This window comes from Rhinopithecus roxellana, chromosome 3 (assembly GCF_007565055.1).
Source record: "Rhinopithecus roxellana isolate Shanxi Qingling chromosome 3, ASM756505v1, whole genome shotgun sequence".
In the NCBI taxonomy this organism is placed as follows: Eukaryota; Metazoa; Chordata; class Mammalia; order Primates; family Cercopithecidae; genus Rhinopithecus; species Rhinopithecus roxellana.
The window spans coordinates 49,055,087-49,068,862 of record NC_044551.1 but is presented as its reverse complement, the minus strand read 5'-3'; the positions used below and the strand labels follow the sequence as shown (position 1 = coordinate 49,068,862).

Genomic DNA, 13,776 nt, shown 5'->3' with positions numbered 1-13,776 from the left:
TTTGCAAGTCATCATGTCTATATTCAAAATAGGAAAACGATGGAAGGATCTCAGCTGCCAATTCTCATGAGAAGAGTAAAAACTTTCTCAGAAACTGTGGCAGCAAAAGTCTCTTCAAATTTTATTGGCTGGAGCTAGTCACAGGATTACCCTTAACTGCATGGAGGCTGTGAAATTAGTGGCTGAGACCATTCATGATCTACAATTTGGGGCTAGACACCATCTCTGAACAAATCAGAGTTCTCTTCATATTAAAGTAGGGAGAAAAGGGTTTTGGGTAAGCAGTTAATAAAATCTCCCATACTCCATTACCACTTTTACATTATCCATCTCTTCTCTCCAAAGATAAGTCAATGTAGAATTTTCCTCAAGTGTAGGCTAGTCCTGACTACTAGATTCTTGTATATATGGAGAAAAATATCTAAAACTGGATTATCTGAATGTGATGAAGACGGTGGTATGCTCAATCAACTCACTGTCACCACTACTTTTCTGAGGATTCCTTCACCCACTGACACCTTTTTAGATATTGATATATCCTTTACATATAGGCAGATTTTAAGCTGGTCCTACCCTGCCTCAGACCCCTAATTTTAAGTTCCTAATTCCCAGAAGAAATAGGCATTTTGTACTTCCAGCCACCATGATGCCTCAAATGGTTTAGGAAGTTGTGTTGTTTTTGTTTTTGATTTTTGAACAATTCAGAAATTGGGATGTTTCAGAAAAGTTAGAAAGTGTTTCCAAGGCAGATATTTTTCAACTGCCAAAAGGAAAAATGTAAGCATTTTATAGGAACTTTGAAAAAAATGAGGTAACTGATGAAATCAATAACCCAGAAAGAGAGTGAGAAATAGCTAGCTGATACAAGAATGAGGAAACTTTATTAAGAGTGATCCAGCGTATTACTACTGCAGAATGTTGTTTTAGCCATAGTGTTAGCTATTTCCAGGAAAGATGGAATAAGAAATTTGTGATATTCTTTTTTTATATCTTTCCATAGATAAAACTTAAAGAGATATTTGAAACCCCTACAGAAATCAGTCTGGTCCTAGAACTCGTCACAGGAGGAGAACTGTTTGATAGGTGAGTTGGTTCTGGAAATATAACCACAGAAAGATTTGCTTTTGGCCACCAAAAAGTAATCTAAAGGACATTTCTCCTGAAACTTTTTATAATGACAGATTATACTTGTTGATAAATTCTACTAAAAAAGTCTTAAGAAGAACGTTGAAGGAAGGTGGGTAGTGGTAAGATGCAGGTACATGAAAACTTGAGATATTTTAGTGAGTAAAAAGGGGAACACTATAATATCTACTTACCTTTGCAAAGAGTTATCTCCTCAATAAAAAGATAGAATGTCTAAAATCAAATTTGGCCAGGCACGGTGGCTCAAGCCTGTAATCCCAGCATTTTGGGAGGCCGAGACGGGCGGATCACGAGGTCAGGAGATCGAGACCATCCTGGCTAACCCGGTGAAACCCCGTCTCTACTAAAAAAAAATACAAAAAACTAGGCGGGCGAGGTGGCGGGCGCCTGTAGTCTCAGCTACTCGGGAGGCTGAGGCAGGAGAATGGCGTGAACCTGGGAGGCGGAGCTTGTAGTGAGCCGAGATTGCACCACTGCACTCCAGCCAGGGCGACAGAGCGAGACTCCGTCTCAAAAAAAAAAAAAAAAAATGAAAAGAAAGAAAAAATAATCAAATTTAAACTAAATAGTAAGATTTATAAGACTATCTTAAGAAAATATTTAATGAAAATTATAGAAAATTAAACATGTACTCTAAGTGTCCTCTGGTTATGAGCCAAAAGCTCATAAAACTCAATAATCTTCAAATCATTATTTTTAAGCTTACTTTCTTTAGAAGTCTGTGTAAAGAGTTCCACGTTGCAAAGTAAACATGCTCTGTTATAGCCAATTATTGTCAACTTTGGTTTCCTGTTCATATGTTCATCTTTCAAAGCAGAGGAGTGAGAATGGAGGGGGATGGGAGTGTGCTGGAAATCTGGCAGAGCATAATATATGCAAACTATTTGTACGAGACACACAAACTTTATGTTTCCATAGTTGTTCCAGCTTACCCACCCTCTTAGGAGAATTCTGTATCTGTCCTGATGGGCTCTTGAGAGGCTTTTGCTGTGTTCATCAGGTAATCAAAAAAGAATGGAATTTAAAGAAGACAAAGAGACTAAGTAGGCATATATTAGAAATGGTAAGAAGCCATGCGTGAATGGAAAAGTTTTATTTAAAAAATGAGGCAAGAGACAGGTAGAGTGTAATTTAGGGGGAAGACAGAAGAGACCGAGGGAACCACTGATGTAGCCTGAGTGCCTGGATCACAGCAAATGCCCCATAAATATTTGCTGAATGAATGAATGAACAACTGCTGCAATGAATGGGCTCTGAGGAGAAAGATAGCTAAAGGGGATTACTTTTGAATGTGTTGGGAGAGGAACACTCCTTCAATTTTGCCAGGGTCTGAATGTGTGCCCCCCAAATTCATTTGCCAAAAGCCTGATCCCTAAGATAATGGTATTAAGAGATGGGATCTTTGGGAGGTTATTAGGTCATAAAGGTGGAGCCCTCCAGAATGAGATCAGTGCCCTTATAAAAGAGGCCCTAGAGAGCTGCCATCCCCCTTTTACTATGTAAGGACACAGCAAGAAGGTGCCCTATGAGGAAGTGGGCCCTCACCAGACACAAAATCTCCTGGTGGTTTGATCTTTGACTATCCAGCCTCCAGACCGGTGAGAAATAAATGTTTGATATGTATAAGACACACGGGTTATATTATTTTTAAATAGCAGCTCCAATGGACTAAGACACCTTCCTTCCCACACCTACTCCACCCAGTTAAATTTGCTGCCTCTTCAAGAGCTTTCAAAAGTATTCATATTGTTTTTCAAAGGTTCTGTCTCTTTTCAACATTACCCAGTGAAAATTTGGATCTTTAGGTGAGAAGGAGCAAAAGGCCTAGCTTCATTGCAACTATATATGTATGTGTAACAGATATACATCTGAATTTTGTTCATATATATGTTGAAACTTCCTTAGAGCAGGTTCAACATTATAACATTTTGACTGTTTTCACATTTTAAGAATAATAAGTCAGCTGAAGGAAGTGAGCATCAGTAGCCTAAAGTCATACAGTTCTAGCGGCAGTTGTTTTTTTGAAAGACTCACAGTTGTGAATCCTGACTCTACAACTGAAAGATAACTAACTAACCTAGAATAATTTACTTAACTTCTCTGAACCTCAGAACAAATTTGAAGTGGCTTTATGTTGCTAATAAAGCTTAGATGGCTCTGATCCCCTATGAAGATATTCTTGTTCACATATTTCCATGTCCTCAAGCAAGACTCTCCTGGACTAGCTAATTTGGGTTTTGCCACAATATGCCTATAATGGCTCCTTTTTCAATACCTCTTTAGCTGACTCTTTTTCATGGATGTATTCCTTCTTTAGGTACATTAATAGAATCAGTTTATAGTCAGATCCTGCTGGCTTTGGAGCTATGAACTCGCTCTAAGGAGACCTTGCATATTTCTGTGCTAATTATGGTCTATGAGAGAACTCTCATGTTTTTAAATTATAAATAATTGCAGGACAGGAATGCCACATTGAAGCAATAATTTACTAATAATATTTGCTATTTACTTACCTACCTCTATTGGTTTGAGTTAATTGGGAATCAAGGGTTTCTCCTTCTCTTCTTCCCAACCTTTCTTCCATGAAAGAATTTGGGATGAAATTTAATTCAGCTATAGCTAAAAATGAAAAAACTAAATGCTATTGATAAATTTCATTTGGAGAGATAAATGGATGAAATATTGATATTTAACAGAAAACATCTGAGGAATGGCAGCCAGCCAGTAAAGCACTCAACTCTTAGTGGTTTTAAAAGATAGACTCTTTTCCTTTGTGTGGTGTGGTCCACAACATTGACCTAGCCGATATGAACTTGGGTCTCTCCATTAAGTTACTTAATTCTGCAGTTATCTTTAAATTGTATCAAGCTGAAAAAACATTCTGCATTATTATCCAATGTATTGATTTCTTTCTTGAAAGTTAAAAAGTAATATGGACTGTATTTTGTACTTAGGTCAAAACAAATTTATTTAATTGTGATGATAAGAATTCATTCCTGGTCTAATGATGACTCTAATAGTATGTAATGAATGAACTAGGGAAGTAATTGCTGAAGAGATAATCATATGAGTCAATTATACTCAAAAAGGTTGTATTTAATTAGCAAAAAATCTATTCTATAATGCTTATAAAAATTAAACATAGTCAAAATCCAAGTAGAATCTGCTATTTTATGTAGAATTTAAACAGTAAATTACATAGGACAATTTATTAGAAATTTTGGAATAAAATCCATGATTTGTTGTGCCCAAGAAAAATCTAAAGCATAAATAAATTTGCACAATTATGACATCATGAGAAGAAGAAAGCTCCCATGAAGTTTCTGTTTAATTGTTCTCAGTTTGGTCTCAACTCTTAAAACCTCAACATCATTTTCATTGAATTATTGAAATGGACAATGAAATTATTGAAATTTCATTGAGTTTTGCTTTAAGAGCAAATTTCAAAGTTTTTTTTCCTCAAAAATGATTGTATTTTAAGACAACAAATTTAGCAATATCCTTACAGTCTTCTAATTAAATCCAAAGTATTTTTTCTTGATTTTTGTCGGATAACTCCAGTATCTAAGTATAGTTTTGAATTTTTTAAAATTGTCATGGGTTTTTTTCTGTTTTCTTTTTCTTTTCTGTTTTATCAATTTTTCCTAAAGAATTTTATTTTTATTTAACTTTTAAGTTCAGGGGTACGTGTGCAGGTTTGTTACATAGGTAAATGTGTGTCGCGGGGATTTGTTGTACACATTGTTTCATCACCCAAGTATTAAACCTAGTATCCACTAATCCATTAGTTATTGTTTCCTGATTCCCTCCATCCTCCCAATTTCCACCCTTCAAAAGGCCCCAATGTGTGTTGTTCCCCTCTGTGTGTCCATGTCTTCTCATCATTTAGCTTCCACTTGTAAGAGAGAACATGTGGTATTTGGTTTTCTGTTCTTGTATTAGTTTCCTAAGGATAATGGCCTCCAGTTCCTTCCACGTCCCTGCAAAGGACATGATCCATTTCTTTTTGTGTTTTTGCTTGCCTGATTAGGCTTGTTCCAATGTCAAATATTATGTATAAAAGGTTTTAGAATTTGAGGCCTGGAATGCTGTTACCTTCCAAAAAAGCAGATTTTATTTTGTTGTGGCAGGCATTTAAGGTTAAGAAACAGATCATTTTACTATAATCGGATATTAGGGTAATTCAAAGCTGGGCTTCCTAAAGGCTGATGTATTTTTTGTCAAGTCTTATTCACAAGGCTTTGCTCTTTGAAGGTTTCAACTTTAAGCCAGGGCATTATACCAGGGCTCTTCTTACTTGGCAGACCCTGAATGCCAACTTCTGTACCCTTAGCTCTGCGTAATGGCCAGAAAGTTTATTCAGCTTCTCAGCCTGTCAGCTGCTGTGTTGGAATAAGTGAATGCCTTTAGAAGGAAAGCAGAGGCATCAGATGGCAGCTTTGCTTTGCTGGGTTTTTCTTCTCTTCTGGCTCTTGGTTCCTAAATCCTTCTCTTCCATAGTGTATTAGTCAGGAATCTGTATAGGGACAGAACTAATAGGATACATGTATATATGCAGGGGAGTTTATTAGGAGAATTGACTCACACAATCACAAGGTGAAGTTCCACAATAGGCCATCTGCAAGCTGAGGAGCCAGGAAGCCAGTCTGAGTCCTCAGACCTCAAAAGTAGGGAAGCCGATAGTGCAGCCTTCAGTCTGTGTCCAAAGACCCAAGAGCACCTGGCAAATCACTAGTGTAAGTCCAAGAGTCCAAAAGCTGAAGAACTTGGAGTCTAATGTTCAAGGGCAGGAAGCATCTAGCACAGGAGAAAGATGGAGACCAGAAGACTTAGCCAGTCTAGTCTTTCCATGTTCTTCTGCCTGCTTTTATCCTAGCCATGCTAGCAGCTGATTGAGTGTGGGTCTGCATCTCCCAGTTCACTGTTAATCTCCTTTGGCAACACCCTCACAGACACACCCAGGAATAATACTTTCCATCGTTCAGTCCAACCGAGTTGACACTCAATATTAACCATCACACTTGATAACTCTGATTTGTTCAAATATTTTTTTTAAAGTTATTATATTTGTTTTTATTTTTCTTGCCTGGAGCCTTGTCTGACCCACCATTGCTGACAGTAAAAATTCACATATGGTTTTAAATTTTGTTCACAGACACTAATGTATTTTCCTCATTTAAAAAGTCAGCCTATTTGAGCAAGCAGGATGAAAAGCAGTATCCTCACTATGCAAATATGAAAACAGAATTAGTAAAGGTTAATGATCTTCCCTGTCCAGGCAACCAGACTGTCTTCTGATCCAACCCTTTCCTTCTTGTATGGCCTCACTTTCTTTCTTATTAAGTCCAGTTTGTCTCTTGCACATCATTTCCAAGAAAATAAATATCTATTTATACATGGAAAATCCATGATGTATTGATTGGTCCTATGCAAACCTATGTATCTATGTAACCCACTCAATAACTCTCTCTTCACCTTTTTTGAGACATATTTTTTTTCCATAGCATAGACTTAAAAAGTTATTAATAAGTCATAAATTCAGACCTCACCTACAGTCCTACTATATGAGTCCTAACAGTAATCTGTACTTCAGCATTTCTGGATCTCTCATTCTTGGTGGAAACAAATTGAATTTTCAGGGCATTGCTATTAGATAACGGTTTGAGAAATAGAACTGAGGCTGTTTCTTGTCCCAGTCTTTCTAGGGTTGTATCATGGTTGGTATTAGGATTTAACAAACTTAGGAAACGTCTGCATTTGTGAAGACCGTTGTGTCAGAAATTAGTCACCAATGTAATTATCTAACGAGTGATTCTATAAAATGTGATTGTTCAGAAAGGATAATTAGTGAATATAGTGAGGAACATTTCTGAGATCCTATTGGGTTGCTGGCAGAGTGTGCAGGGCAGTTTACTAACACGATACTATTTAATCATAGCAACACATATATAAAGTAGATTTGGTATATACATTTTACAGACAAGATAACTGAGGATCAGAGAGGTCTGTTAACTTCTGTTAGGTCATCCAGCTTATATATGATCTAATAATAATTAAATAAGATTGGACTCAAGTATGTAACATTCCAAAGTATATAATTTTTCTACCATGTCATGCTGCTGCAAATGCCGGAACTCTTAGGCTTAAAAATAAAACTTCAGCTTAGTAATCTAACGTTTGTCCTACTTGAGTGTTGACTTAACCTGAACTTTAATTTGTATATACTTGTTTTTCAATCATGGATATTTTAAATACATCTCTTTATGTGACTTTATCTGGCTATATGTAAAGAAAACTTATACTTTGATTTGGACTAGACTTACAGTTTACTTTTCCTAGAAGCCTGGCCATAAAATGAAAGATAGAGGTGAGGTAGTAGAACACACAGGATAAATGGAAATTTATTATTTTAAGCTATAGGTCTAGGAACACATTGATTTGCTGATGGGAAGGAGCTCATAAGAAAGAGAAGCAGGAGAGATTTGTGTGAGAGGGACCTAAATTTGGAACAGCATTCTAGAAAAGGCATGAAGGGAATGAGATCTAGAGTCAGATAAAGGGATTTGTTTTTCAGAAAAAAACTCTTCTTCCTCTGAAGCAGAAAGAAAGAGACAAAGGGTCAAATGAGCTAGGTTAATCAAAGCAATTTTGAAAAAGAAAGACTTTTGGAATCAGTTGGAAGACACTGTTGAGACTGAGATGTAATTGTACCTTACTTCTAAACTAATAAATTAGCCTATTATTCTTTTGTGGATGCTGGAAAGCACATGATTCTTGGATCAGAGACAAAGGGCCTTATTACTCATGGCACAGCAAACATTATGGGCATTAGCATGTCTGTCAGTTCACCTTGCCCTTTGAGTTCCATGGAGGCAGTACAGTGGGGCCAGATAGATGCCTACACCTGGAATTAGATGTATTACAAGAGGGGAGATAATTTTTTTTTTTTTTTCTTTTTTGAGACAGAGTCTCACTCTGTCGCCAGGCTGGAGTGCGGTGGTGTGATCTTGGCTCACTGCATCCTCCCTCTCCCGGGGTCAAGTGATTCTTCTGCCTCAGCCTCCCAAGTAGCTGGGACTACAGGCACCCCCCCACCACGCCCAGCTAATTTTTGTGTGTGTGTATTTTTAGTAGAGACAAGGTTTCACCATGTTCGCCAGGATAGTCTGGATCTCTTGACCTCGTGATCTGCCCGCCTCAACCTCCCAAAGTGCTGGGATTACAGGCATGAGCCACTGTGCCCGGCCAAGGGGAGATAATTTAAATGTCATGAACTGGGGAATGAACAACCATTCAACCATGAAAAGGCATGTTCCTTTGATACACACCTTAACATGGATGAACTTTAAAAAGTTTATGCTAAGAGAATAAAGCCAGACATGAAAGACTATATATACTATGACTCTATGACTTTATAAGGAACTTCAAGAAGGGGAAAATATATAGACAGAAGCAAAGCAGTGGTTTCCTAGGGCTGGAAATAGAAGTGTGGTGGGGTATAAGACATTTAGTTAGTTCGGTCTTAATAGCCTCTATTTTTCCAGTATTGTTAAAGAAGGGAAATTGATCTCCTAATACTAACTGGTAAAGAATGGAATAGGGCACTTGAAGAAGGAACTGGTGAAGATTTTTAGAGAGATTGTGAGAACAGACGAGGGCAAGAATAAGGGCTTTTGAGGAGCACTGAAGGTCTGCCAATGCTGAAGCCTATGCATATTTGGAGACTCTGGTCTGCAGTATTATATATTACTGGCTTACCCCTCCATATCATTCCTGGAGTTTTGGACAGAACTTCTTTTCCTCTTGGCTTTCATACAGCTTTTCAGCCATCTCCCTCTTGATCTCTTTCCTGAGTTCCTCTTCCCCTCCCCACCTCTTAAGTTCCCTTTAAACTTCTCCTACATTCTTGGTAGATGAATTTGACACTCACTTGTGGCTTGAGCCACACTGGTGGCTACAGTCTCAGCAGAGATGAAAACTGTATTTTCAGCAGTCTACTAGGCTTCTCACTAAGTCCCATTAGCACCTCTAAATCAAATGAACTCAGCATCCCTCTCTCAGTCTCACTCCCCTTCCCTGTGAACTGATTCACCAACTAAACTAATCTACATGAATTTCTCCCTTTTGCTTTAGATTCTCCTTCTCTCTTCCCTATAATTCTTCCTCTGAGCAGCTTTGAAATCTGTTCCCTTTTCCCTTTCCCAGTGCTTCTGCCCTGTTGCGCCTTTGCATTATTTCCCATTGCAGTAGATTCCTAGAGAGTATTACTTTCACTCCTTTTCATCCATCTGTGTTTAAGCATAGATTTGATCAGGTCAGCCCAGAAAGCTACTCACTACTTTCACTTAAAGTCAATACTTTTAAACTTGACACAAAAGCCCACTTACAATCTGGCCCCACCTTACCATGCTGGCTTTACCACCCACTTTGTTCTCTTCCCACCAGTGTATTAACCACTGTGTATTGTCTCCATCCTCAAGGAGCTCATAGTCTAAAGAGAGAAAGTAAAAATGTGACATGGACTCTAATATTTTTTAAGCATCACCTTCCAAGTAAAGCATATTAGGGATTATAATGACCACAACATCACAATTTTTTTTTAATGAGGGCTAGGAAATAAAAAGAAAAATAAGAATCAGGACATAAAAGAGAGATCATCACATGTTTTGTGTTTGTTAGAGATTGGCCCCCTTTTCAGCTCTAAGTATTCATGTGGGGATGATAAGTGCTATAATTAGGGCATAAACACAGTGTGTAGAGCACAAAACAAGGGGGTCGTGTAAGTCAGAAATCGCTTCAGGAAGGAGTAAAATCTTTTGAGCTGACTCTTATTTGAGAAATTGGAAATTAGCAGGCGGAGGCCAGAAGGAAGGGCCTATTGGGGCAAAATGATGTTCAAAAGCACAATCGTACACTGTTGGGTAAAATATGAGCATCTCAGTCTCGATTTTAAAAGCTAGGCTAGGTGGAAAGCAAGCAGGGGCTAGATATTTATTGAGTGAATGATTAAATAAACAGTGTGCTCCTGAGCAATATATATATCTTTTCTTTCTTTCTTTTTTTTTTTTTTTTTTTTTTGAGACGGAGTCTCACTCTGTCGCCCAGGCTGGAGTGCAGTGGCGTGATCGCAGCTCACTGCAACCTCCACCTCCCAAGTTCACTCCGTTCCCCTGCCTCAGCCTCCCGAGTAGCTGGGACTACAGGTACCCACCACCATGCATGACTAATGTTTTATATTTTTTTAGTAGAGATGGAGTTTCATCGTGTTAGCCAGGATGGTCTTGATCTCATGATCTTGTGATCTGCCTGCCTTGGCCTCCCCAAATGCTGGAATTACAGGCGTGAGCCACCGCACCCAGCTACAATATATATATCTTTGAGTCAGGTCTTTTATCTATAGTATGAGGGAAGTAGACTGGGAATTTCTTAGGCCCATTCCCAGATTTGCAATTTGATTTGATCTCCTCTTTCTCTTGTCAGCTCTCTGGCCAGCACTCACATTGATCCACAAATCCCTGACTTTCTTCTTAGTATTCAAATGTACCAGGTGCTAGTACTACCTTTGAAACTACATTTTTGAAAAGTATATGAACTTAACTTTCTTTGGCAGAAAAGTTCTTACAGAAAGCACCAAAACAGACAACAATGTCATCAATAAAATGAGAAGCTGTGATTGAAACTTACAAAGAAGTGGTAGATTTACGTAGAGTGCAGCAGTTTTCATTTTAATATTATTTTGTATGTAACAGCATAATGTTGTACTAGCAGCCCTTAAGTCTTAGTTCCTGAACTTTATATTATTTGGGGCTTTTACTCTCTGTCATTTGATCCTTTAGTACACATTCTCCTCAGACCTATATCTTTCTCACATAAACCTAGTCATCTACAGTTATTATGCAGCCATTTGAGAAAAAGCTGCGAGTGGTGGGCAGAGCAGCAGGGCTCCTAATCTATGTGCCAGGAAGTCTGGGGCCTCAGGCTATGATCAGATTAGAGCTCTTCAGCTGCTGTGCGCGTGTTAACTGCCTGGATGGAGATGCGTTCAATTCAATTTGTGGCAATTAGTGTGACAGAAGCAAATGCACCAGAGTCATATATTACAGCAGCTCTATAGAGAGAAATAGGCATTGCCTGTATTTTTTCATCCTATAATTTTTAAATGATGGGAAGAAAAACACACCAACTGGGGAGAAGAGTGCGGGCACCAGCACAGTGAGCTGTGGAAGTAAAAGGCACAGTCATGGAATAAGAGAGGCTGTTGAAGCCAGAGGCTTTCAGTAGAGGAACTTGGGGAAATGCACCACCTTCGCGCTTCCTTCCCAGATCTCCAGATGTCTGCTACGCCCCCTGGTGGCTGAGGGACCTTTAGGAACTGGGGTCTCAGGGCAGCCTTTTGGGTCAGTGTCATGATTAGAATCCTAGAAGACATTTTGTTTTGAGCTCTGAGCCCTCTGGCCTAACCCACAATGGAAGGCTGGGAAACTGTGTGGCACAGAGGCAAACCACAGGGCCCGGGGCCTGTGACAATTATCTTAAAGTGCTGGTAGCATCTTAACTGCTTATTATTTTTCAAATCATGTAACAGAAATTAGTTTACTAAATCAGAAAAGAAATACAGCAATAACTACATTTAAATATGAAAAAACAAAAAAATACCAGCCAAAATTATCCCTCTATTTTTACAGCTTTAAAACCCCTACAATGATTAAATATTTCGTTGCTTCTAAAACTCAGAGTCATGAGTGTATTTCGTATAAAGCTATAAACCCTTGACTGCCTATCCATGGTTCAATTTCATTGGCAAATTTTTTGAGATGCCAGCTAAATTGTATAAAGGAATTATTACGTGTTACTTCATGAAAGAAATACTCTATTTTAAGGAATTTAAATTACTTTGATTTTGTTTAAAATAAGTTTCTAAAAAGATTCATGTTATTCCAGCAATATCTAAAACTATGTAACTCTGAGTTTCTTCCTAAAGCCAGCAGTAATCTCTTCATTTATTGCATTGTCCTCTGGGAAGCATCCACACAGCTGTTCTTCCTCTGGAGCCGTGGCCAATGTACTTGTGAAGGGAATCACATCTGAGTCCAGTGCTTTTGTTCCCCATGGTAATGAACATAGGCAAAAGTATTGTCCAAATGTCCATAATCTGAAATTTTTCTGACATCCACTTTGCAATTGGTATTGGTTCCATAAATATTTACTGACTATGGGCAAGTCTTGCAGCTAGGCTCTATGGGTGATCCAAGCAACAATCTAGCGAGAAGGCTAATAATTTTACCACAGTGCCCTGCAGAAGGCTTTGGACAAACACATCTACTGATGTCATACAACTGAAATTGAGAGAAATAAATTGCAAGATTTCATTTTCCTTTGTTTGGTCACTAGCATCTTCACTTGTAATCACGGTTCTAAGTTGTAAACCTGCATTTATGACTCAAGTTCATTGCTATTGAACTTTTTAGTCAGCCATGGATAGCCTGAATGGCAGCTCAACTTATAAAATATTTAAAATGGAATGGCTGAGTTTCAGTAACCTAACCCTGTGACAATCTGGTTAAGTAATCATCTGGGAACAAAACTCCTTTTAGCAGAAGTTGCCTGGAATAGAAGCAGCCGAAGGGTGATGGTTGGCCAAGATACAGTGTGCAGAGTTCACACTGAAATGTGGTGGGGAGGCACTTGCATTTTGTCCCCTTGCCCCACATATCTACTCTACAGATGCCGTTTCTCACTACAGAATTAATAAATCCCTTGGTGGTACAAACCCTACGTAACATACATTACATCTATGATAATGTTTTTTGTCTGTAAGTTTCTTTACTCTACCATCTGTGGTCTCATCTGGGGCAAGGCCCAAATCTTATTCTGATTATATCCAGCTAGTACCTGGCTCACATTAGAAGTTAGGAATGTGGATGAATATCACCACCTTCTTCTTCCATACCTATCCCCACCCCCAACTGCCATTCTCCCTGCATATGAAAAATTTCTGTACACCTTTCAGGTGTGAGCGGAGGTATAGCTATTTCTGGAATCCTTTCCTTACCCTACATGGCCTCCAGAATAGATTACCTGCATTTTCTCAGAGCTCTCAGGCCATTCTTTAATACTTCTATCACATCATGTAGCATACGGTGTTGAATGTTGTCTGTCTGCTTATACCAAGAGAAACCCCATGAGTGCAGAGACCATGTCCAGTTCACTACTGAGTGGTCAGCACATAACAGTCACTCCCTAATATTTATTGAATAAATAAATTAACAGATACATCTGTTGAAATGCATCCTCTGATTAATTAAATGAATTATTTCACTCACTTAACATATATTGGGGAAAATTAGTAAAGTTTCCATTAACTGTTCTTCATATACCTACTACTCCCCTCTCCCTCCACCTGAAGACAGCTCCCAAGAAAACTTACTCTTCCATCAAGCCAGGCCCTGGACATTCACTCAAGAACATATTCTGAAACGTAGGCACTATCTTAGTCCTTTTGGGCTGATATAACAAAATTTCTTGTAGTGAGTGGCTTACAAACAACAGAAATTTATTTCTCACAGTTCTGGATGCTGGAAAGTCCAAGATGAAAGTGTCAGCAGATTCGATGTCTGAAGAGGGGCTGCT

The 13,776-nt window shown here is 38.5% G+C and overlaps 1 protein-coding gene across 1 annotated transcript in view; it reads left to right on the top strand.

The window, feature by feature from the left end:
- CAMK4 (calcium/calmodulin dependent protein kinase IV) overlaps positions 1 to 13,776 on the top strand; it is a 272,059-nt gene that overhangs the window by 154,908 nt on the left and 103,375 nt on the right. Inside the window, exon 4 of the mRNA XM_030927210.1 lies at positions 1,001 to 1,083. Coding sequence (XP_030783070.1) covers positions 1,001 to 1,083 — 83 coding nt within the window. The remainder of the gene's footprint in view (positions 1 to 1,000; positions 1,084 to 13,776) is intronic.